The sequence below is a fragment of the Micromys minutus genome, assembly GCF_963924665.1.
Source record: "Micromys minutus genome assembly, chromosome: 22".
Lineage (NCBI taxonomy): Eukaryota > Metazoa > Chordata > Mammalia > Rodentia > Muridae > Micromys > Micromys minutus.
The window spans coordinates 1,860,667-1,883,379 of NC_137957.1; the positions used below are offsets into that span (position 1 = coordinate 1,860,667).

Genomic DNA, 22,713 nt, shown 5'->3' on the forward strand with positions numbered 1-22,713 from the left:
GGCAATCCGACACCTGCTTTTGTCTCCATTCTTGAGTTTTTTTTTTGGTTGAGACATCATGTGACTCCAAGCTACCATGTCACCCATCCCATGAACTACCATCTGTCCGTCCTCAGTCCCCAGCATCCAAGAATCCTTTTCCTGTCTCTGGATTTTCCTGCTCTGGACATTTCCTGTTATGGAGTCCCACACAGTGTGGTCTGTGTGTTCGGGTCTCACAATGTCTTGAAGCCCCTACACTGTGTCTCCTCCTCATGGCCGAGTAACGCTCCACGTGTGTGCTGTCCACTCTTCCTCTGCAGAGCTTCTTTGTCCACGTGACCATGATAGATGGCCAGAGTTTCCACAGAGACTTGTTCCTGTGGTTCTCGAGTGCATACCCAGGAATGGAAGTGGGGTGGAGGTGACAGCTGTGAGAGCCTTTGTGCACTGGGTGTGGGGGCGTTGTTCTTACCTCAGGAGGACAAAGTCTGTGTCAGAGGACAGGGGTTCCGGAGGCCTGTGGGAAGGACCTGCCACCTAGGGCCGTCCCTTCTGTGTCTTCTCCTCAGGCTGTCCCCTCCTGGAATGTCCTGGGAGTCCTCAGTGTTCCCAGGGCTCACCCAAACCGTGCACCTTCCCTGAGGCTCCCTGTATGGATACAAAGCCATTCAGACCCCACATTCTTGGCCATGGCCCCGCGTCTCATTACCCTCAGCCCCTGTACAGGGAGGGTAGCCTCCAGGAGCCCCGTGTGCAGATGGGCCTGTACCCTAGGCCCCCACTTCCCTCCAAGGCTGTATGTCCCGTAACATGCTCACTTGGCCGGCCGGCTGCTGGGAAACTAGATGAGCTCACCCTCAGGAAGGAGCGATGCTGCCTCCTGCCTCCACCCAGTGGCTGCATCGACCACTCTGCAAATGCTGTCAGGATCAGAGGTCTGGCCGCTGCCTGCCCGACAGTTTACCGTATCAGGAAAGGGAGGCCAGAGAGGGGCGCTAGCTTACAGGAAGCCACATTGATGGTGGCGGCTGCTGCTGCTGCTGCTGCTGCATGTAGACAGGTGGGCACTGGGGACCCTGCACGTCGAATTCCATACACACTGTGGCTCAGGCTAGGTTCTTTTGGAGAGGCAGGAGTGGGCAGGGTGGAGGGGACTGGGGCCAAAACCATTAAGAACCAGTCTCTCTCAATTTGCAAGCCAGGTGGCTTAGGCAGTCTGCCCAGTGCCCCCCTGGTTACTCCCATTATCCCAGACTCCCATGCACCCCTGAGCCTGTCTCCAGTCTTCAGTATCACCCCTCCTCCTTGTGCCCCTCAATCTCACAGGGACACTCCTGTAATTGGGTAAAAACTCACTCTGGTCCCATAGGACTTCACAGTAGCTCAGTATTTCTACGATAACATAGGCTGTCTTAACAGGACACTTTTTATTTATTTATTTATTTGTTTGTTTGTTTATTTATTTATACATTTTTTGAGATAGTGTCTCATGTACTGCAGGCTAGCCCTGAACTCGTGTAGCAGAGAATAACCTTGAACTCCTGATCTTTCATCCTGTCTTCTGTTCCTGGTTTATGCAGTGTCTGGGATGAAACCCCAGGCTCTGTGCAGGCTGAGCACACTGCCCACCAAGCTGTGCACCACCTCCTATATTACCTCTCTCTCTGCTTGTTTCGTTTGTGAGACATGGTCTCTCTACATAGCCCTGACTATCCCAGAGCTCATTATTTAGACCATAATGACCTTGAACTCACACTCATCTGCCTCCTAAGTGCTGAGACTAAAGACATATGCTACCAGACCTGACTTATTTCTTTTTTTTTTTTTTTTTAAAGACAAAGGTCTCATTATTTAGCCCAGGCTGGCCTTCACCTGGTGACAAGGCTCCTGCCTCAGCCTCCTGAGTGTTGGGATTACATGAGCCACTCTGTCACTTTAGCAGTTGGGATGACCTGCCGGCTGCCTGCCCTGCTCTTCCCCTTGCTGTGGTATAGGGAGCCCTCTGCTATTCCCAGCCTGGCCATACAGCCCTGTGCTAAGTAGACAGGAAGATGGGGAGCCAAGGCAGAAGAGATGCAGCAGAGAATTAAACCCAAGCTCTGATGGTTCAGGCTGTCCCTCTAAGGGACATCCACCCCACTGCCTCTGCCAGATCCAAAGACCAGCCTGGGAGTCACGGGTGCCCACACCCTATCCATGCCCGTGCCTCTCAGCTTGTCTCTCGGGATCAGCACAGCTCACACAAACGACTCTCCAGCTGAGGTCCTTAGACCCCTCTTTCCCATGTCCCTGGCTCTCCCTCATCCCAGGCTAACTGGTCCCTGCCCCCTGAGCACTGGCCTTGTGTCCTCTTGGTCCCTAGATCTCCCTTGTCTGACAGCCCACATGCTTGGCCTCCAGGGGCTGTGGAGTGACCCCACATCCATGACCAGAGACCCCCTCCTGCCACACCTGAGGGTATCTCCTCACACCTACCTGACTGACCCAGGGGAGCACCCTCAGACCCCTGTACCTTCACAGTTAGGGTGTTTTGGGACTTTAGTTCTTCATATTGATCCCATCAATCTTTTTACCTCCCCACCCCCACCCCCGCAAGACAAGGTTTCTCTGTGTAGTCCTGGCTTCCCTGGAAGTCACTCTGCAGACCAAGCTGGCCCCTGCCTCCTCAGTCCTAGGATTAAAGGCATGTGCCACTAGCACAGGGCCTTCAGTTCTTAGAATTCAGATAGCTGTAAAGATTGTCCCTTCAAAGTACATTCAGCACCTACAGGAGATTCCGGAGCTAGAGATTAGCCTTGGCTACACAGACTGTAGACACAGGAAGCCCTCACCTCTATCCAGTTCTAGAATGTTCTGTCTTAAAGGGAGGCATATCCCCATTATAGATTATTCCATCTCATCTGCAGCCCTTGGAGCCCTAGACCCTGTGTGCTCTTGTGTTTGGCTAGCTGTGTCTGAGTACTGTGTCCTTGGGGTCCCTGGAGTCTCTCTTGCTCATGGCTGTGTGGTATTCCTGCCTGTGGACAAAGTATGCGTGTGCATTGGTAGACCCCAGATGTTCCCACTTTTGGTGCTGTGATTCGTTGCTGTGGGTGCTCCTAGTTTTCGTACGAGTATTTTGGAAATGCATGTGTAGAGTCAGATGGAAGCCAGCGCTTTGCTGTCTGAGAAGCCTGTTTCCCCAGAGGCCACGGACTTGAGCTCCCCACACCCTTACCACAATTGCTGCTTTTGGGTCTAGCTGCCCTTGGTGGTATCCCGCTCTGATTTTTGTTTTGAGTTTATTGAGCTAGGGTGTCACATTGTAGCCCAGGCTGTTCTCAATCCTCCTGCCTCGGCCTCTTAAGCACTGTGTCAACAAGGATGCACCACATTGCCTGACTTCACTGTGCTGATTTGAATTGAGGCTTTGCTCAGTGCCTGTGCCTGTCTGCAATACAAGGGCCCCTGGATAGGGGGCAGGATGTTGCCAGGGTGGATGAGGGCAGCTCCAGCTGCTGCTTCTGGGGCCTTTGTCCTGGGTGGTCAAAGGTGTGAGAATCTAGTAGAACCCTGCAGCCCTGCTGTCCTAACAAGATGGCCAGGAATTGTCCTTGGTGGATGGGATCCTGCTGCCTGCGAGCACTGACACCTTACCTCACCCCCAAGTCCCTAGAGACAGCCAGGGCTGTACCCTCTGCTGCATCCCTGCCCTCCTACAGTCAAGCGTCTTCTATCTCTTGTAGCCCTGGGGTCTCCCCAGCAGCTCAGCTCATTGGAGACCTCCAGGAATGAGCATTGGGCCCTGGTGGGAGGACACTGCAGGATGTGTTTTGATGAAGGGCAGGGACCCAGCTCAGCTGAAGGGAAGAATAGAAGGTTACCTAAGCCTCAGTTCCCCTGGTTCAGCTTCTCACAATTGTGCCCACACCCTCCCCCTGTCATTCCGGGGGCAAGGGGGGTGGTACACAAAACAGCCCAGTAGTCCCAGGGAAACTGAAGCTTTATCTTCTTCCCCCATGGGATGTCCCCGAGAAGTGGGGTCAGGCCAGGCACTGGGCCCCAGCAGGGAGCGCCGTTGTTGACAGCCCTTCTGGACTGATCCGCCCCCTACAGTAATTCTCTGCGCTCTGCCAGTAACTGCCCTGACTTACCAGGCAGGCATCATTTCCTGAAACCCAGCCCAGCCTTAGGGGAAGTCAAGAGCCGGTGACTAACCCTCATGCAAATGGGGCCGGCAAGATTGCTGCTGCCTCTGTCCCCCACGGAGCCGCTGAGCCTGCGGCTACCGTGGTCATGAGGCTAGTGCTCCCCAGCAGCTCTTCCAGGGGGACCCAGCGGCCACTGCTCAGCACCCCACACCCCGACCATGTCACAGCTGCGCTTCTGGCTGCAGTTCGCCGCGCTCAACAAGGTAACCATCCAGGGATCAACAGGGCTACCCAGAGCCACCTGTGGCGCCCCTGAGCTCCCACAGGTGGCAAAGCTGTGGCACAGGACACCCCCAGCCCTGCCCACTATGTACTTTTCTTGGCAAGTCATAGCGAACATGCCAGAAATTTTTTAAGCCAGAGATTTGAGACTCAGCATAGTGGCCAGCATGAAGATGGCTGTGGAGGGGCTCAGCGTGCAGGTGGCCAGAGCTGGCCCCGCTACTCTCTGTGCTGGGGGAGGGATGAGTTGGGGTGGCCTCAGTCTAGGTGGGACTATTGTCATAGCATGGGCTAAGGCAGGACTCAATCTCAGCAAGTTCTATGGGATGGGTAGAGGCAGGGGCACATCTTTCCTCTGGATTTTCAGTCCAGAAGACGTGGTAGGTGTCTGTTTCTGCCGGTCTTTTGTGGGGTTCTTTCTGGAATGGGGAGATGTCTGCTGCATGACCTGGGACGATCAAGGGCTAGTCCCTGCCAGTCCTTCCACCTAGCAGGGCTATCTCAGATGCTCACCAAGTAACCACAGTGGGGACCCTCCCAGCCTCACTGTGTCCCATTCACTGTGTCCTTGCTCTCACTAGAGACCCAGCAAGTAGGGGTTACAGGGTATGGACCTTAGAGGGGTCTCACTGGGAACCCCATCCTCAGAGAAGACCCGAGGCACACAAGGATCCAGGCACCGAGCTGTGGCCTTTCCCACAGAGGTGGGTACCTCGCCAGTGTGGGTCTGTGTAGATTAGCTAGTGATAACTGAGTTGAGTCCTGGATTGTCCTGGGGTGTTGGCTATCACACTTGAGTGAGACCAAGCACAGGGTCAGGCCTGGGCACTCCAGAAGCCCTGTGCCCAGATGAAGGGTTGTCCCAGTGCCTGTGGGTGGCTAGGTTGTAGCAAGGTAGTGTCAGAAGCTTTGTCCCTATTGGCCTGGTTGGTAAAAGTTTTAGACTAGCATTGAAGGCTCCAGATGAGGTGCTTGCCTGCCACCCCAATTCCAAAGGTGGAGGTAGGAGGATCGGGGGTGGGGGAGAGGCTCAAGGTCAGCCGAAGCAATGTGAGACTGTCGCAGAAAATTAGAATCCCAGGGTTGCACCATGCAATCCTCAGGGCTCTCACTTCCTGTCCCTATGTCATGTCCTTCACTGAGTGAGGGGCTTCCCACTGACACATGGTACCGCCAACCACAGTAGCCTGTTCCTTCCAGTGCCTCAATTTCCCTCAATTCCTTTCTCTGTCTATGACCCCTTAGGACATCAGCCATCCTCTCCCTTCCGGGTACCTCCCTGGGCCAGCCTTAACTGATATTGCCCCCCCACACCCGTCTTGGACTGAGGCCACTGTGGGAATCACTGGGTTTGCTTCCCCCAGCCACAGCTGCAGAGACCATCACTGACCTGCTAGAGCCATTGTGAGAGGGTGCTGAGCCCCAGGGAACCCTAAGACAAGCAGCCCCAGTGTCCCAGGGCTTCTCAGAACTCCTCTGCCTCTTCCCTTGTCCAGGGCTGGGTTCTCGGGATTTTCTCACTATACTATAGACAAGGATTGCAGAGCTGTCCTATGCTGCCCAACCAGGGTCTAGACTGGGTGCTGTGCTGAGGACAGGGCACAGGCTGTGGCTGTCCAAGTCCACTCCTAGCATGCTACGGGGAAATGGGTTTCAAAGGCCTATCTTGCCCTTTCCTGTCCCCTGAATACAGGCTGCCACCTTTGCAGTGGGGTCATAGTGCCCTGCGAGGGGAGGTTATGAAACCCAGCCCCATAGCAACCCAGGATCACTCAGGGTTCCCTAAGAAGTCACTAGGTACCCAGACAATTGCCTCCCCTCATCTGGACCCCGGGCATGCTAACCCTCAGAGAAGGTGAGTAGTTACCCAGGATCCTCCCCAGGAATAAAACTCTTGTCTAAGGAGATAAACCCTAGAGAGCATCTTCACACTGAGCTGGGTAGGCTTGAGTGCTGGGGCAGAGCAGGAGACCTGTAACCTGGCTTGTCCAGGTTCAGGTTCAGCTACAGCCCCTTCACGCAGCACAGCCCCATCCTCCTTGGCTTTGAAGCACCCATTCTCCAAGGGTGTCTCCCGGGTCACCCTGGAGAACCTGTTGTACACCCTTGAGTGGTCACTCACTGTCAGGCCTGGGAGAGGATGTGTAAGAGACTGCACAGCACATTACCACTGGTTCTAGTTGTAGCCCGAGAGGACCCCCTGGCTCCCGTCCTGCCAAGAGGATGCTCCCCAATGCTTCCGAGACGGATGTTTGCAGGATCCTCTAGTTATCTGATACTGGACTGAAGGGCACTGTGCTGGGACTGCTGGCTGTTGTAGAACATGGGCACAGTCAGAGTGATCCTGCCCAGGCCTTCAGGGGTGGGACATGACAACTCACAGCCTACAGGGTGTTCTCAGGGTCTCTGGGTGGAGACAGGACTCCTGTCACCTCTGCACTCAGGAGGCTGAGTGAGAAGAATTACCATGAATTTGAGGCCAGCCTGGGCTACAGAGTAAACATGGTTATTCAGTTTTGTTCATAACCTACATAGCTCCCTCATTTAAACTGTACATTTCTGTGGTTTTAATGTAGTCATGGCTCTGTACTTATAGATTTTAGAACATTCCATTCCATCTAAAAGAACCCCATTCCCACTGGCCATCACCCACCCTTCCCCAGCTCTGGAAACCCTGAACCACCTGCCATCACCGTGTTCTAGTCTGGACATTTTCTGTTACAGCGTCACCACTGTGTGGTCTCATGTGTGTCTTGCTCTCACTGAGCACCATGTCCTCATGGTCACTCCATGCTGTGGTGTGTGGGGGACTTCACCCCTGTTCCTGGCTGTGTGACACTCGGAACACGTTGTTGCTTGCCTGGTCACGTGAGTGCGCACACAGCTAGACACTGTGTCACCATTGCCTGTCTCCTAGGACCCCTCATGCCTCGAGGACCTCTCCAATGCCTCTGTCTTCTCCTCATCCGTGGATTCCCTGTCAGACATCCCAGACACACCCGACTTCCTGCCAGCCGACAGCCTCAACGAGGTGCCTACCATCTGGGACGTCAGCACCTCAACCACCCGTGACAAGGTCAGCATTCAGGGCACTTCCGGGGCCACCCTGGTGACACAGGTGGACAGGAGGGCTGGCAGAGCCTGAGAATGACAGTGTGTTCAGGCCTAGGTCATAAGGGGTCCTGCCCAGAGGCTGGCGGGCCAATCCCCACAGCCCTAGAGGCCCCCACATCTCATGTCCCTCATGCCGTATGCTGGGTCCCAGACCCAGTACCTTGTATATCATTGTATACCCGCTGGGGACACAGGTGCTTCCAGAAGAGTTGGAAAGCAGTTTGAGCTTACTTTTGTTTTCTTTTAGTTTCTGAGGTGGGACTCACTCGGGCCAGTCTGGTCTCCGCTTTGCTCTGTAGCCAGGGTTATGTCAGCCTCCCGAGTCCTGGGCTGATGGGTGTGTGCCAGCATGTCTGACTCCAAAGGCAATTTGGGTCATCAATTCTCACCCCAAGAACTCTACCCACAGTGGACTTCAGCTGGTGTCTGCAGAGAGACACGTGTGACCATTGCAGCTAGGGGCAGCTCCTGATCTATGGTGGGTGATGGTCAGAGACCCTGCTAATCTCCCCATGTGGCCCAGAATGTCTCACAGGGAGCACCTGGCCTGTGTCCAGGAGAAAGGGACACCTAGCTGATGGTTTTATGCTGGATCTACTCCCTGACCGCCACATGGAGGCAAGCAGTGTCTCTCAGAGGACCCTGGCTTCTGGGGTCAACTTCTCTCTGAGTACACACTCAGCAGGCAGGTGACTGGGACACAGAGGCTTCCGGGTGTGCAGGACTCTGACCCAGAGGGATGTTAGCCAGCAGTGATTTTTGTCCTCAGGGGACATCAGCAGTGTCTGGGAGACATGTATGGTTGTTCTGTTTTAGGGAGCTCCTGGCATAGATGAAACCTCACTGAGCCTGACCTGGTTCTCAGTCCCAGTGGCGCAAGGGGACCCCCGCCCAAGCCTTGCCAGGGTCTTCCAGATGGAAGCTTCTAGACTTTGAGAGTGTAAATTAGGAGTGCTTCCAGGACGGAGGCCTTGGTGCCATATAGCCCCGTGTGACAGCTGACCGTGCAGCTGATCAGAGCCAGCAGGGCAGACAGTCCCTGTGTGTCTCCCACCCCTGCTGCGTGCAGCCCTGAGATCAAGGCCACAGGGTACTGCCTACCCTGCCCAGGGCCCCAGGCTGCCTGGACCAAGCGCCATATCTGAAACCCAACACCCTGTGCTGCTCCTGCCCGGAACATGACTCAGCCTTCCAGGAACCTCCACAGTCTGTTTGGGTTTTGTTAATTTAAGAAAGAAAAAAAAAAAAAAGGCAGGAGGGCTGAGTGTGGACTTGTAACCTTCCCAAGCTTCCGCTGGCTTTCAACACCCCTGGCCCTGTGCCCAGAGAGCCAGGGGTATGTGACAGTGACTGTGCCTTCAGTGCCCCAAGACTCCTGTCCTCCCTCAGGGATGCTGCATCTCAAGCCCCAAGTTTAGGGCTGAAAGATCCTTTCCCTCATGACCAGCGGCCAGCATGGCCCACTCGCTGCTGACCAACTGCTCCCTGTTCTGCCATTCAAAGGGACTGGGGCTCAGTGGGTAGGATGCTTCCCAGCATGCACCAAGCCTGGGTTCCATCCTCTACATTACATGTGGTGTTGTCCCTGTAATCCCAGCACTCAGAAGGTAGAGGTAGGAGGATCAGGGTCATCCTTGGCTACTTAGGGAGTTTGAGGACAGCTTGGGCTACATGACCCTGGTCTGGGGGCAGGGAGGAAACAAGGGTGTGATGCCTTTACAGAAGACACAGGCTTTGTCCCCAGCATCTACATGGTGGGGACAACCATCTGTAACTCGGGTCTGGCACTGTCTTCTGTAGGCACAGCCTTCACACAGAGCACTTTACATGCCTGTGCTCCCAAAATATAGATCTTTAAAATATGTCTCCAGATTGAGGAGTTGAGACTCTGTGCAAAGGAGAACCATGTACCCTGCATGGCTTCAGACTCAGCACGCTGGCCAGGCCACACCATTTGTCCAGAACTGGTCAGCACTTGTGGCCCATCCATGTCTCCTACAGAGGAACATTTGGAGTCTGGTCACAGCATTGGGGACATTCTCACCCTGTCACCCACAAAGGAACCTTTCCTCTGGGGAGAGCCTCAGCTCCCGCCACAGGTAGCCTGGATAGGTAATGACTCCCATTTTACATTTACCCAGCCCGCAGGGCCCAAGTCTGCATCCTGGGACTGGCTGCCTGGCTTTTGCCCACTTTTCCCTGAATCAGGGACTAGTGTCTTGGGGTGTCCCATGTGCCACAGGGACACAGGCCGTTGTCAGCCCTCCCTACAGGTTTCCCAGGTCACAGAATGAATCAGGTGGGGCTTTGGCCCCTGAGACTGAGCAGACCCCTGCCTAAGGGTACAGACAGTGGCATAGGAGGCTCACACCCTGCCCTGCTGGCCCTACAGCTGTTCCTACCTAGTGGACCGTACCCGGCTCTCGAAGACCCAGTGACTTCGCTTGCCAGCACTCCACTTCTCATCAGCTATCAGGTAACCCAGGCGGGGCTGTTTCCTGGGGATCTAGAGAGGCTCCCAAGGCATCTCCAGTGTGCTAGGCCTTAGGGAGCCTGGATGATGGGGTGCCTGCCCATTTTACAATTGGAAAGTCGAGGGCTACACTTAGGGCTAAGGGCAGAGTCACATCCAGCCCACACCACTGTGCTGGGACCACTTTGTGCAGCATCTCTGCTGCCCTTGGGGAAACTGGGTCACTGCAGTGTGGAACAGACACCTGAACTGTCACACCCCACAGTCACACAGCCAGCCTGAGGAAGAGGAAGGGGAAGATGAGGAAGAGGCTGAAGAACTGGGCCACGCTGAGACTTATGCTGACTATGTGCCATCTAAGTGTAAGTGTCTGGGCCAAGGACAGGATGCAGACACCCACTGTAAGGAAAAGATGACGGGGCACCAATGAAAGGAAAAGTCACTGAAAGGAAGAGTCACAGGGCACCAATGTTGTGAAAGGATGACGATCCGAGTCACGGCACCAATGTTAGGGGAAGGATGAAGAGAGTGGGGGGCATATGGCCCATGGAGGTACGGCGAGGCCTGAGGGCAAGGGAGATGTCTCTGGGGGGGTCCATGTTGGGAATCCCTTCCCTGAGGGACCAGCCACACAACGGTATAGTATGGAATAGAGTTTATTCAGGTCATGGGAGAGTTAAGAGGGTGGTAGAGGCAGAGAGAGAGAGAGAAGTAGAGGAGTAGAGGCAGGCCATGAGCACGTGGGAGAGAGGGGGGAAGGGAAGGGAAGAGGGAGAGCAAAGCTTCAAGAGCACAAGAGCAAGAGAGTCCAAGAGAGAGAGGAGGGGTCAAGCAGCTCCTTTTATAGTGTCAGGTCACTGGGGCGGAGCATACCTGGCCACTGCTGGGTAATTGAGGGGTGGGGTATACCTGGCTGTTGCTAGGTAACTGAGGGGTGGGGTTTACAGAATCCCAACACCCACCAAGAAGACAAGGGTTGAGTTCCTGGTGCATGGTGTGGAGGCATCGGAAGCAGTTTGTGTGGATGGTGGGTGACGGGCATCCTGCTTGCTACTCTCCCTTTGTCATGTGCCAACTCTGCCCTCTGTCCCCTCGCCAGCTAAGATTGGAACACAGCACCCAGATCGTGTGGTGGAGACCAGTACACTGTCCAGTGTGCCACCTCCAGACATCACCTACACCTTGGCACTACCCACCTCAGACAATGGGACCCTGTCTGCCCTACAGCTGGAAGCCATCACCTATGCCTGCCAGGTAACTGGCCCCACCCCGCCCTTCTAGGCTCATGAGAAGGGTGTCAGGCACACGGGCCTGACGCACCTCTGCTCATCCACAGCAACACGAGGTCCTGCTGCCCAGTGGGCAGCGTGCTGGTTTTCTGATTGGGGATGGGGCCGGTGTGGGCAAGGGCCGCACAGTGGCTGGCATCATAGTGGAGAACTACCTGCGGGGCCGGAAGAAGGCTTTGTGGTGAGTACCTGCCAGGCCTAGTGGAGTGGGAAGATGGTATAGGGTGGGATAGAGAGGCATTCCTGACCAGGCATCTCCTGTAGGTTCAGTGCCTCCAATGACCTTAAGTATGATGCAGAACGGGACTTGAGAGACATCGAGGCCCCAGGCATTGCGGTGCATGCACTGAGCAAGGTAGGCTGGGCAAAGCCGGCTAGCTGAATTCCCAGTCCCTTGAATAAGGAAGAAACTGAGGCAGGAGAGTGTCTCAGCTGTACCAGGAGAAAACAGGCTGGGGAAAATAGGCTTGTGGGTGACCTGGCTGTACCAAGGTATCTTTCCTTGAGGTATACTCAGACAAGGGAATCCCTGAACACTTACCTGTGTCCACAGATCAAGTACGGTGACAACACTACCTCAGAGGGTGTCCTCTTTGCCACCTACTCTGCCCTGATTGGAGAAAGCCAGGCGGGTGGGCAGCATCGCACACGCCTACGCCAGATCCTGCAGTGGTGTGGTGAGGCCTTCGATGGTGTGGTATCCTGTTGCCAGAGGGATGGGTGCATGGGTGGGTGCATGGGTGGGTGTGTGGGTGGGTGGGTGGGTGTGTGGGTGGGTGGGTGGGTGGATGGATGGGTGGATGGATAGATGGGTGGGTAGATGGATGGATGGGTGGATGATTAGATAGATGGGTGGGTAGATGGATGGATGGATGGATGGATGGATGGGTGGATGATTAGATAGATGGGTGAGCAGAGGGTGGATACATGATTAGATGGTTGGTGGTTAGGTGGGTGGGCATGGAGAAGGACAGAGCTGAAGTACTAGGGCTGTACTAAGTGGGTGTTTAATAGGAGGGGCTCAAGGCCAGATAGAAGCCTTGGCAAGCACTGACCAGCTTAGAGTGCCCATCACACTAGGCCTGGTCTTCACCGCTGCCTGGCACAGCCCCTCTTATAGCCATTCTGATACTGGGACTAAGGTGGAGCAGGACTCACAAGTTACCCTTCTGTCCTGCTCTGCTTCCAGCCTGGGCAACCAGGCTCCCTATAGTGTGTTGGGAACACTGGCCACCATGCACACCAGAGGCTGGCGGTGTGAGACAGGGCCTGTCCATGCTGGGGCTCCTCGATGCGGGCAACTCAGAAGACCCAGAGCAGGCTGTGCCATGGCAAGTGCCACTGGCCCTCCCAGGGTGTGCCCAGGAATTGAGGACCACAGGATCTGCAATGCTGTGGCAAGAGCCTCAGCACAGTTCTCTTGCTGTTTTTCTCTTCTTGATATTTTGGCCTTTAGTCTTGAGAGTCTGTGTAGTCTAAGCTGCATCCCTCCTTGGTGCCCCCCCCCCATTTTTTGAGACAGGGTCTGCCACGGCAGGGTGGGCACCAGGCCTGGCTTGTGTGGTGCTGAGAATGGAGCCCATACTTTCATGCTAAGCAAGCATTCCTGCCACTGATTCCCATCGCCCCCACCAACGCCCTTTCAACCACTATTGAGTGGCCCTCAAACTCCCAAGTCCTCCCACATCTTCCTAGTTCTTTCTGCTGTATTGTGGGATATTTGATTAGGGATACTTTCTGTGCTTCTGGAACATTCCTTAACCCAGTGTATCTCAGATTGTGTTTGATGAGTGCCACAAAGCCAAGAACGCCAGCTCCACCAAGATGGGCAAGGCTGTGCTGGACCTACAGAGCAAGCTGCCCCAGGCCAGGGTGGTGTATGCCAGTGCCACAGGTGAGCAAGATGGGCACGCTGGTCACACGGGTAGCTGTCACCTACAAAGAGATGGGGATATTGCAAAGATGTGGATCTGCACCCTGTTGTTGCTTGGCACCTGGGGCAAACATGGAGCTTGCTGTCTAAGGCAGCATCCCCTTTGCCGACGGCTCTAGCTGACCTTGATGGTACCCCTGGGCATTTTCCTCAGAGCCTCAGTTCCTTCCTCTGGCTCCCAAGTCTGGGACGGCCACACTGTACCCCACTCGGCCTCTGTGGGACCCACAGCACTTCCCAGCTGTGTGGTGAGTTGCCTCAGCTTCTTGCTTCCAACCCCTAGGTGCCTCTGAGCCCCGCAACATGATATACATGAGCCGCCTGGGCATCTGGGGCGAGGGCACACCTTTCCGGACCTTCGAGGAGTTCCTGCATGCCATTGAGAAGAGGTGAGCCCCATGTCTGCCTGTGGGGGTGGTTGTCCTGGCCAGGTCTGCAGAGGACCCATCTCTCCTGACCCCTCAGAAAGATGCGCTTCTTCTCACGGTCCCTCTGCTCTGCTCCTCTCTGGCCTCACAAATCTCTCCCAGGCCCTGCCTCTGCCGTCTTCCTCATGGCCACAGGGCCTGTGCATATGTTCCTGCCTCCCAGCTCTCCAGGGATGAAGTGCTCAGAGGTTCTGTGTGTCCGCAGGGGTGTGGGCGCCATGGAGATTGTGGCCATGGACATGAAGGTCAGCGGCATGTACATCGCACGCCAGCTCAGCTTTTCAGGGGTCACTTTCCGAATCGAGGAGATCCCACTTTCCCCTGCCTTCGAGCAAGTCTATAATCGGGCAGCCCGACTGGTAAGCTGGGCCGATGGTCTGCAGGGACCCCGTTCCTCATAGGGATGCGTTACAGTCGTGCTGTGGAGTCTGTGACAGGGAGGGAGCAGAAGCTCTCGGGGTCCGTGCCAGAGCCACGTCAGGATTACTTCACCTGGAGCAAGTCTTCGGGTCTTGTTTTTTTCACTTTTACTTTGCATTTGGTTGGTTGGTTGTTTGGTTTCTCAAGACAGGGTCTCTGTGTGTAGCTCTGCCTGTTCTGGAGTGCCCTCTTGTTTTCCAGGCTGGCCTTGACCTCAGAGTTCTGCCAGCCGGGTCTAAAGACATGCATTCACTGCCTGGCTACTTTTTTTTTTTTTTAATGACTTATGTATTATTTTTATGTTCATCAATGTTTTGCCTACATGCATGTCTGTGGTGGCGTCAGATCTCTTGGAACTGAAGTCACAGACAGTTGTGAGCCGCCATCTGGGTGCTGGGAACCGAACCTGGGTCTTCTGGAAGAGCATCGCTCCAGAGCCCATCACTTTTACTTTTATCCCTGAGACTATCGTATCTCACTGTGACTCAGTTGCCCAAACTTCTGGCAATCCTCCTGCCTCAGCCACCCAGAACTCTTGGCCTCTGCATGAAGGATTCACACTGTGACCCTGGCAGTCCTGTCCCAGTCCGAGGACTCCCAAGTATGGTGTCCTAGAAAGGTGACAGGGAGCCTGTTCCCTGGCCCCACCTGACCCTCCTGCCTCTACTTTCCAAGTGCTAACATGACGGGTGCGCCATCACCCCCAGCTTGTCTGCTGTGTGCAAGGCCCTGAGTCCAATCCCTAGCACTACAAAATATGAAAGAACAAACTGGGTGTGGTCACCCAGTACTCAAGAATCATGGGCCAGCTACATAGGAAAAGCCTGTGTACAAACAGACAGCCAGCATCATCAGCAGGGACACCTACAGTGCCTGTCCCTGTGGCCTCCAGTGACAAACTGTCCCCACAGGACCCTAGGCCATCTTGTAGGACAAAGGGAGCTCCTGGCAAGGACTGTGGAGGCCAGGGCCGCTGCTCAGGACCTTGCACAGCCTGGGATGCCTGGATAGAGTGATCGGGCTGACTCTGAAACTAGTGTGGAGACTCATGGAGAGACAGGAGGTCAGCAATTGAAGGTTATCATAGGTTCCATGTCCAGCTCAAAGCCCTCTCCCCAGTAAGTCAGACATAGAGTGCACATCTGTCGTCCAGGAGGCTGGACGGCTGAAACAAGGAGATCAGGAACTCAAGGCTAGCCTGGGCTACCTGAGATTTTTTTTTTTTTAAGATTTGTTTATTTTATGTATGTAAGTATATTGTCACCATCTTCAGACACACCAGAAAAAGGCATCAGAATCTATTACAGATGGTTGTGAGCCACCTTGTGGTTGCTGGGATTTGAATTCAGGAAGAGCAGTGAGTGCTCTTAACCACTGAGCCATCTCTCCAGCCCCCCCCCCCCCCCACCTGAGGTTCTTAATCAAATAACAATGATGGCCTTCCCCATCCTCACTGTGTATCAGACCTTCCCTCCCTGGTGCTCACCCCACATGCCGCCCAAGTCCCCGCCAGAGGCAGGCTGGCACCCTCAGCATGGGCCTTGCTTTTGCAGTGGGCCGAGGCCCTGAGTGTGTTCCAGCAGGCAGCCGACTGGATTGGCCTGGAGTCTCGCAAGTCCCTATGGGGTCAGTTCTGGTCTGCGCACCAGCGCTTCTTCAAGTACCTGTGCATCGCAGCTAAGGTGCACCGGCTAGTGGAGCTGGCGCAACAGGAGCTGAGCAGGGACAAGGTGAGCAGAGACGCCAGCCTGGGGAAGGGCAGTCACCCTGGAACCCGGATGGCCCAGACACCCCATCTCCCCATCCCCACAGTGTGTGGTCATCGGGCTACAGTCCACAGGGGAGGCGCGGACCCGAGAGGTGCTGGACGAGAATGAGGGCCGCCTGGACTGCTTCGTCTCCGCAGCAGAGTGAGTGATGGGGCAGAGTGGGGCTCACTGGCACCTCGCCTTGCCCTGTGCCCTGAGCAGCTGGGGAAAAGCACCAGGATGCAGGAATCTTGTGGGTCTGGAGGCCACATGGGATTTTGATCCTGGGACCTCCAAAGGAGGCTCCTGGACATCTGTGGTGCTATTTCAACACAGTCCATGGGCTTCTTGGGCCTAGAATCCACAGGCCTGCAAATCCCTCTTAGGAGCCACCTCAGATCCCCCCAGTGAGGCTCCTTCCTGCTGACCCTGCCCAGGGGACCCCAACCTGGAGCCACTGTGTCCTGCCACCCATCTTGAAGCTGCGTGACCATGGCTAGCCTGTGTGCTGAGCCCTTTCTCCCTTGCAGAGGCGTCTTCCTGTCCCTGATCCAGAAGCACTTCCCTTCCACCAGGAGGAGGCGGGACCGGGCAGGAGGAAAGAGGAAACGTAAATGCCCACCCAGCTTCCCCTCTGTTTTATTCTCCACTCCCCGCCCTCCCTCCACACCTACCTGGAGTCTGTCCCCACTATAGATCTTGCACCAGTCAGCTGGGAGTGTCCACGTGGATACCCCTGGGCGGTGCATGTGTGTAGAGCTGGCCAGTTCCCTGCAAGGTGCTCAGAGAAGTAAAGATCTGGGGCAAAACCCTGGCAGACACCAACCTCAGGCTGCCTGGCCTGTCCATCCAGCTCCCACTAGCTTCGGTCCTGGGGACCCCAGCAGCAGCACAGATCCCAGCTCCAGCCCCCGCTGGGTGCTGCTCGGCTGTGCACATGCCAACCATAAGCACTGCACGTGCCCGGAGCACTGAGGTCAGCGCATGCGCCCTCCTTACCTTCCACTCACAGTCCTCCCAGTGAGGGAGTGTAGGCTCCTCCACTCCAGGCTCCCCACGACACTCACAGGCCCTCTCACCCTCCACACAGTGCTGTTTGGCAACCCACAGCACTGTCACATGAGGTGACTGAACTTGACCTTTGAGGAGGCTCTGGCGTCTGAACCTCTCACTACCACTGGGTCCAAACATGAAACCATCAGGGCTGGAGATGGGGACATGGTACCCCACACTGCCCAGAGGAGGGGCTGAAGGGCTTCCTGGGAGGAATCCAAGACACATGCCCACAGAAGCCAACCCTTCTGAAGCGGGTGCCTGCATCCCTCCATCATTAGAGTCAAGCCACCTCCTGGCCTCACCCCTCCTGCTCTCTTCCCTGCCACCCCAGCTTCACCCCCCTGTGCAGCTTCCACTTCAGAGAGCTGACTCATGACTCCTCCCTGCAGGACGGCCTCGGGGTCGTGGCCCCAAGGCTTCCAGACTGGCACTGGAGGCAGCAGGAGTTATCCGCATCAGTGATGGCAGCAGCACAGAGTCAGATGCAGGCCTGGATAGCGACTTCAATTCATCCCCAGAGTCCCTGGTAGATGACGATGTGCTCATTGTAGACGCCCCCACAGATGACCGGGGTGAGTCTCCACCATCCAGGCAGCAGATAGAACCACATGAGGACCTTACCACATACCCTTGTTATAGATGGGAAAACTGAGGCTTACATCCCATGCTATCAAACACAGTAGAGTGACCGCTGTACCCGTGGGCCTCCATTCCCCTGCTGTGACTCTCCTCACCCTGGTCCTGCAAGGTTACCTCACTGACCCTCTGCCCTACCCCCAGGTCCCTTGTGCCCAATTCAGAGAGACCAGCAGGGCCCTGGTGTCCTGGAGCGGGTGGAACGGCTGAAACAGGGTCTGCTGGCCAAGGTGCGAGCGCTGGGCCGGGAGCTGCCAGTGAATACATTGGACCAGCTCATCCACCAGCTCGGGGGCCCCGAGTGTGTGGCAGAGGTGAGCCTCGCGGCCCATAGACAGCTCTGAGGGCCCTATGTCAATCCCTGGGGACAGGGACAGAACCTGGCTGCGGAGTGTCGTGTGTGTGTTCCATACCTACCCCCAATGACCAGCCTGGTCTACATGAGATCTTGTCTCAAAAAAGAAAAAGGGCTAGAGAGAGGGCTCGCCAGATAAGCACACTTCCTGCTCTTCCAGATGGACCTGAGGGCACCAGCACATGCATGCCACACACTCACACACACATATATGAAAATAAGTACCAAAAACAAAGACTTTGGTAGTGGCAGGAATCCTCATGGCTGCTGAGGCCACACTGGAAACCAAGAGTCCCAGCAGAGCCACCTTGTACCTCAAACAAGGACACAGTGCACTGGGCCCCTGGACCGCCACACTGACACCCTGCGGGGGGACGTCTTTCTCGTTCCTGCCAACCACAGATGACCGGCAGGAAAGGCCGAGTGGTATCGAGGCCCGACGGGTCAGTGGTGTTTGAGTCAAGAGCAGAACAGGGACTGTCTATCGACCATGTGAACCTCAGGGAGAAACAGCGCTTCATGAGCGGCGAGAAGGTGGGGCCTGTGTGGGACAGCCAGGGGCTGGGGGTAGGGCTGCTCCCAACACTGCTCTGGAAGTAAATGGCTGCTAGGTGGGAGTGGGTATGTGCCCGCACTCCTGTAGGTGTGTAACTCTCTCCCTGGGTACCCAGAGCTGAGTAGTGAGGAGGGTGGCCGAAAGCACCTGACCCATCTCACCCCCACTTCCAGCTCGTGGCTATTATCTCTGAGGCCTCCAGCTCTGGTGTCTCCCTCCAAGCCGACCGTCGAGTCCAGAACCAGAGGCGCCGGGTGCACATGACCTTGGAGCTGCCTTGGAGCGCAGACCGTGCCATTCAGCAGTTTGGTGAGGCCCCTAGCCCTGGCCCAGGTTACCCCTTCCCTGTAACTCACCATCGCAGTCTCTTAGAGCCTTTCTGCCCTCAGGCCGCACCCACAGGTCCAACCAGGTCTCAGCACCTGAGTATGTCTTCCTTATCTCCGAGCTGGCAGGGGAGCGCAGGTTCGCCTCTATTGTGGCCAAGCGGCTGGAGAGTCTGGTGAGCAGGCCAGTCCTGGGAAGGGACTGGGGTTGAAGCCTTGCTAGGTGGGGCCTGGGTCAGGTATGCTGGGATATGCTGGGGTATGCTGGCACCTGAGTCACAAATTGCTTCTCACTACCCTGATAGGGCGCCCTGACCCATGGAGACCGGCGCGCCACTGAGTCCCGAGACCTGAGCAAGTACAACTTTGAGAACAAGGTAAGTCAAGGATAGTGAGGAAGTCGCCATGCAGGGAAGGCGCCTTCTACCCTGTCCTCACTCACCTGATCTGCCCCACAGTACGGCGCCCGTGCACTCAGCCGAGTCCTTGCCACGATCATGGGCCAAACGAACAACAGGGTGCCCCTGCCCCAGGGCTACCCGGGAGGGGATACCGCCTTCTTTCGGGGTGAGCCAAGGCTTGTGAATGTGTCTGGGAAGCATGGGGACTACAACAGGGCTGGTTCTGTCAGGGTTCGGGGACTGGGTGTGGGTGGGGTTCTAGGGAGAGGGCTGGGCAGAGGACCCTGGACCCCAGGGTCAGGGTCGGGTCTTCTTTGCAGACATGAAGCAGGGCCTGCTGTCTGTGGGCATCGGCAGCCGCGAGTCCCGCTCAGGGTGCTTGGATGTGGAAAAGGGTGAGTTCCGGAAGTACATACTAGGAAGATGATGATCCAGGGGCGGTTGGGAGGATGATGCCAGCCGTCTGAAACCCAACTTCACCCACAGACTGCTCCATCACCAAGTTCCTGAACCGTATCCTTGGTCTGGAGGTACACAAACAGAACGCTCTGTTCCAGTATTTCTCCGACACATTCGACCACCTCATCGAGATAGACAAGAAGGAGGGCAGATATGACATGGGCATTCTGGGTAAGCCTCAAGGGCAGAGCTGGACTGTACACCCCCGTGCCCAGGGTGCATTGGAGCCCTGGTGGCATCTGAGGCTCACTGTCCGTTATGTGAAGCCCATCACTGCATGGCTACAGAAGAGGGCTGGTTGACATTCTCAGTGTGGTCACCTGGGGAGACTCACACCTGAGACTCACACAGTGCAATCACAGCACAGAGGGCAGAGGTTTGTCCTTTTGTCAGACTGCACTAAGAGCCGGCCTCGACTGCATGTGGCCTGCAGGGTGTGCTCCTTGGACAGAGGCTCTAGGTTTTAGACCCTGAAGACAAGTGGTCACTTGTGAGTGTGCTGCACTTGCCTGTCAATCCAACACTCACAGAAGCAGAGAGAGCGGAAGTTCAGGCTCAGCTGTTACATATCAAATTAAAGGGTAGCCTGAGCTACCTGAGGTCCTCTCAAAGCAAACAGAATAGAGAGGCTGGAGAGAGAGCTCAACAGTAAAATCACTTGCCCCTCTTCCAGAGGACAGAGTCAAGTTTCACCCTGTGCCTCAACTGCCCAACCCTCCAGCTCCAGCAGACTGACTTCTGCACATGTGCAGATCCACAGATGCAAATACGCTTTTGTAGAAAGACAGACTCAGTGGTTAAGAGGCTGCTCTTCCAGAGGTCCTGAGTTCAAGTCCCAGCAATCACATGGTGGCTCACAACCATCTGTAATGGGATCTGATGCCCTCTTCTGGTGTGTCTGAAGACAGCTACAGTGTACTCACATACAGTAAATAAATAAACAAACAAATCTTTTAAAACACACACACATACACAGTCCCTCTGGGTAACTGAACAGTAGGATACCAGGGACCCCAGACCAGAGGGTTACCTGGCTCCCACCCACAGGACATCTGACCCCCAGGCTTTTGGTTCCTCTGCTCAGTGATGGTGTAGTCACCTCTTAAGAGGTATATCAGAAAAGAAGCTCCCTCAGCGTGGCCCCTGACTTCTCCCCTCTCCTCAGACCTGGCCCCTGGCATCAATGAGATACATGAAGAAAGCCAGCAGGTGTTCCTGGCACCTGGGCACCCCCAGGATGGACAGGTGGTCTTCTATAAGGTGAGCAGGGAGCCACCCAGCACCAGCCCCAACTCCAGCCTCCAAACCTACTAATACCCCCACTTGCCACAGCAGATTAGCGTGGACCGCGGTATGAAGTGGGAAGAGGCATTCACTAGGTCGCTAGAGCTGAAAGGCCCCTATGATGGCTTCTACCTCTCCTACAAGGTGAGTGGTTCCACTCCTGATAGCAGTACCCTGCCAGCCACCTACCCAGAGATCCCGGTGGCCGTCCACCTCACTACTCTGGCTCCTAGGTACGAGGTAGCAAGATGAGCTGCCTCCTGGCAGAACAGAATCGTGGTGAGTATTTCACCGTGTACAAGCCAAACATCGGCCGGCAGAGCCAGCTGGAGACCCTGGACAGCCTGTGCCGAAAGTTCCACCGGGTAGGGAAGGGCCTTCCCTCTCTTGGAGGCTGGAAATGCATGGGGAGTCAGAGTCTCTTCCCCTGCTAACTTGTAGGCTTGCCTCCCCAGGTCACCGCAGAAGAGGCCCGGGAACCCTGGGAGAGCAGCTATGCCCTGTCCCTGGAGCACTGCAGCCACACCACCTGGTGAGTCCGGAAGCCACACGGAGGGCGGAGCTGGCGCCCAGTGTCCCAGGGCCTTGTGGGCTGGGAAAGTGCACTCTGCGAGCTGACCAGTGGTCCCCTGGTACAGGAACCAGCGCTGCCGACTGGCACAGGAGGGCAAGTGCTGCGCCCAGGGCCTGCGCCTCCGCCACCATTACATGCTGTGCGGGGCGCTGCTGCGCGTGTGGGGCCGCATCGCCGCTGTCATGGCGGATGTCAGCAGTAGCAGCTACCTACAGATTGTGCGCCTCAAGACCAAGGACAAGAAGAAGCAAGTGGGTGAGTGGGGCAGTGGGTGTGGGGTCCCTGGAGAAAGGGTTCCCAAGTATGGTCCTCAGGCAAACCTGACTGCATGTCCGGGCCACCACAGGCATCAAGATCCCGGAGGGCTGCGTTCACCGCGTACTGCAGGAACTGCAGCTGATGGACGCAGAAGTGAAGCGCCGCAACACCCATGGATTGGCTGCGCGCCCACCCACTCCGCGTGCGATTACACTTCCTTGCGGCCCTGGTGAGGTCCTGGACTTGACCTACAGTCCTCCAGCTGAGGCTTTCCCAGCGACTCCACGCTTCGCCTTCCCTTCGCTGCCACCCCCAGACCCCAGCTCTCTGATGCTGGGTTCTAGGGACCCTGCTACCAACCCTGTGGAGCTGGCACACCAGGGCTGCGACATCAATTTCAGGGAAGTGTTGGAGGACATGCTCCGTTCTTTGCGTGCAGGGCCCACTGAGACCCCTGCGCCTCTGGTGGGCGTGGGTGGCGGGGGCACAGAGCGGCAGAGCGTCATCCAGTTCAGCCCACCCTTCCCAAACTCTTAGGCTGCTACTTCAGCCTCTGGATCACAACTGAACTGGGCAGCAAGGCCTATGGGCTCCTCGGCAGAGGTTCCCATGACTACTGAGGGTGCCTGGCCACAGTGCCTTCCCAGCCAGTGGTGTGTGCAGCCCCTGTGCCTCCCCTGCTACAGCCACGCCCATCCTAGAAGCTGTGGGGCTTGGTTGTCCCAGAGAGCTGGTAACTCAGGAAATCGGTGCTCGGGCCCTGCTGGCTATGGGGGCTCCACGGGGCAAACCCCGTTAATATATGCAATCCCCTGCCCCCTAAATTATTGTCACTCGCCCTTCCCCAGCCCCAGAATTTGTGGGCAGCCGGTGGGCCCTGGTTTCTATGTATTTATAATGAACTCATGTACATATGTAAAGATCTTTTTTAAAATATATGTGCCTTTTGCTTACTTCCCAGTGTGCTGTGGCCTACAGGGCAATGGAAGGGGGGACCTGAGGCTGCCAC

The 22,713-nt window shown here is 55.9% G+C and overlaps 1 protein-coding gene across 2 annotated transcripts in view; it reads left to right on the top strand.

The window, feature by feature from the left end:
* SBNO2 (strawberry notch homolog 2) overlaps positions 1-22,657 on the top strand; it is a 44,414-nt gene extending 21,757 nt beyond the window's left edge. The window contains exons 5-32 of one of the 2 annotated variants that reach the window (XM_080935719.1): positions 7,312-7,470; positions 9,901-9,984; positions 10,247-10,343; positions 11,081-11,235; positions 11,318-11,451; positions 11,535-11,625; positions 11,824-11,967; positions 13,047-13,164; positions 13,487-13,592; positions 13,837-13,990; positions 15,605-15,781; positions 15,864-15,961; positions 16,330-16,409; positions 17,245-17,427; positions 17,636-17,805; positions 18,249-18,380; positions 18,576-18,711; positions 18,792-18,904; positions 19,034-19,105; positions 19,187-19,295; positions 19,450-19,524; positions 19,616-19,759; positions 20,754-20,848; positions 20,921-21,016; positions 21,106-21,237; positions 21,328-21,404; positions 21,511-21,701; positions 21,793-22,657. In XM_080935719.1, the coding sequence (XP_080791845.1) occupies positions 7,312-7,470; positions 9,901-9,984; positions 10,247-10,343; positions 11,081-11,235; positions 11,318-11,451; positions 11,535-11,625; positions 11,824-11,967; positions 13,047-13,164; positions 13,487-13,592; positions 13,837-13,990; positions 15,605-15,781; positions 15,864-15,961; positions 16,330-16,409; positions 17,245-17,427; positions 17,636-17,805; positions 18,249-18,380; positions 18,576-18,711; positions 18,792-18,904; positions 19,034-19,105; positions 19,187-19,295; positions 19,450-19,524; positions 19,616-19,759; positions 20,754-20,848; positions 20,921-21,016; positions 21,106-21,237; positions 21,328-21,404; positions 21,511-21,701; positions 21,793-22,241 (3,771 nt within the window). In that variant the 3' untranslated portion in view covers positions 22,242-22,657. The remainder of the gene's footprint in view (positions 1-7,311; positions 7,471-9,900; positions 9,985-10,246; positions 10,344-11,080; positions 11,236-11,317; positions 11,452-11,534; positions 11,626-11,823; positions 11,968-13,046; positions 13,165-13,486; positions 13,593-13,836; positions 13,991-15,604; positions 15,782-15,863; positions 15,962-16,329; positions 16,410-17,244; positions 17,428-17,635; positions 17,806-18,248; positions 18,381-18,575; positions 18,712-18,791; positions 18,905-19,033; positions 19,106-19,186; positions 19,296-19,449; positions 19,525-19,615; positions 19,760-20,753; positions 20,849-20,920; positions 21,017-21,105; positions 21,238-21,327; positions 21,405-21,510; positions 21,702-21,792) is intronic. The other variant, XM_080935720.1, reaches the window with a different exon arrangement.
* Positions 22,658-22,713: the final 56 nt, after the last annotated feature.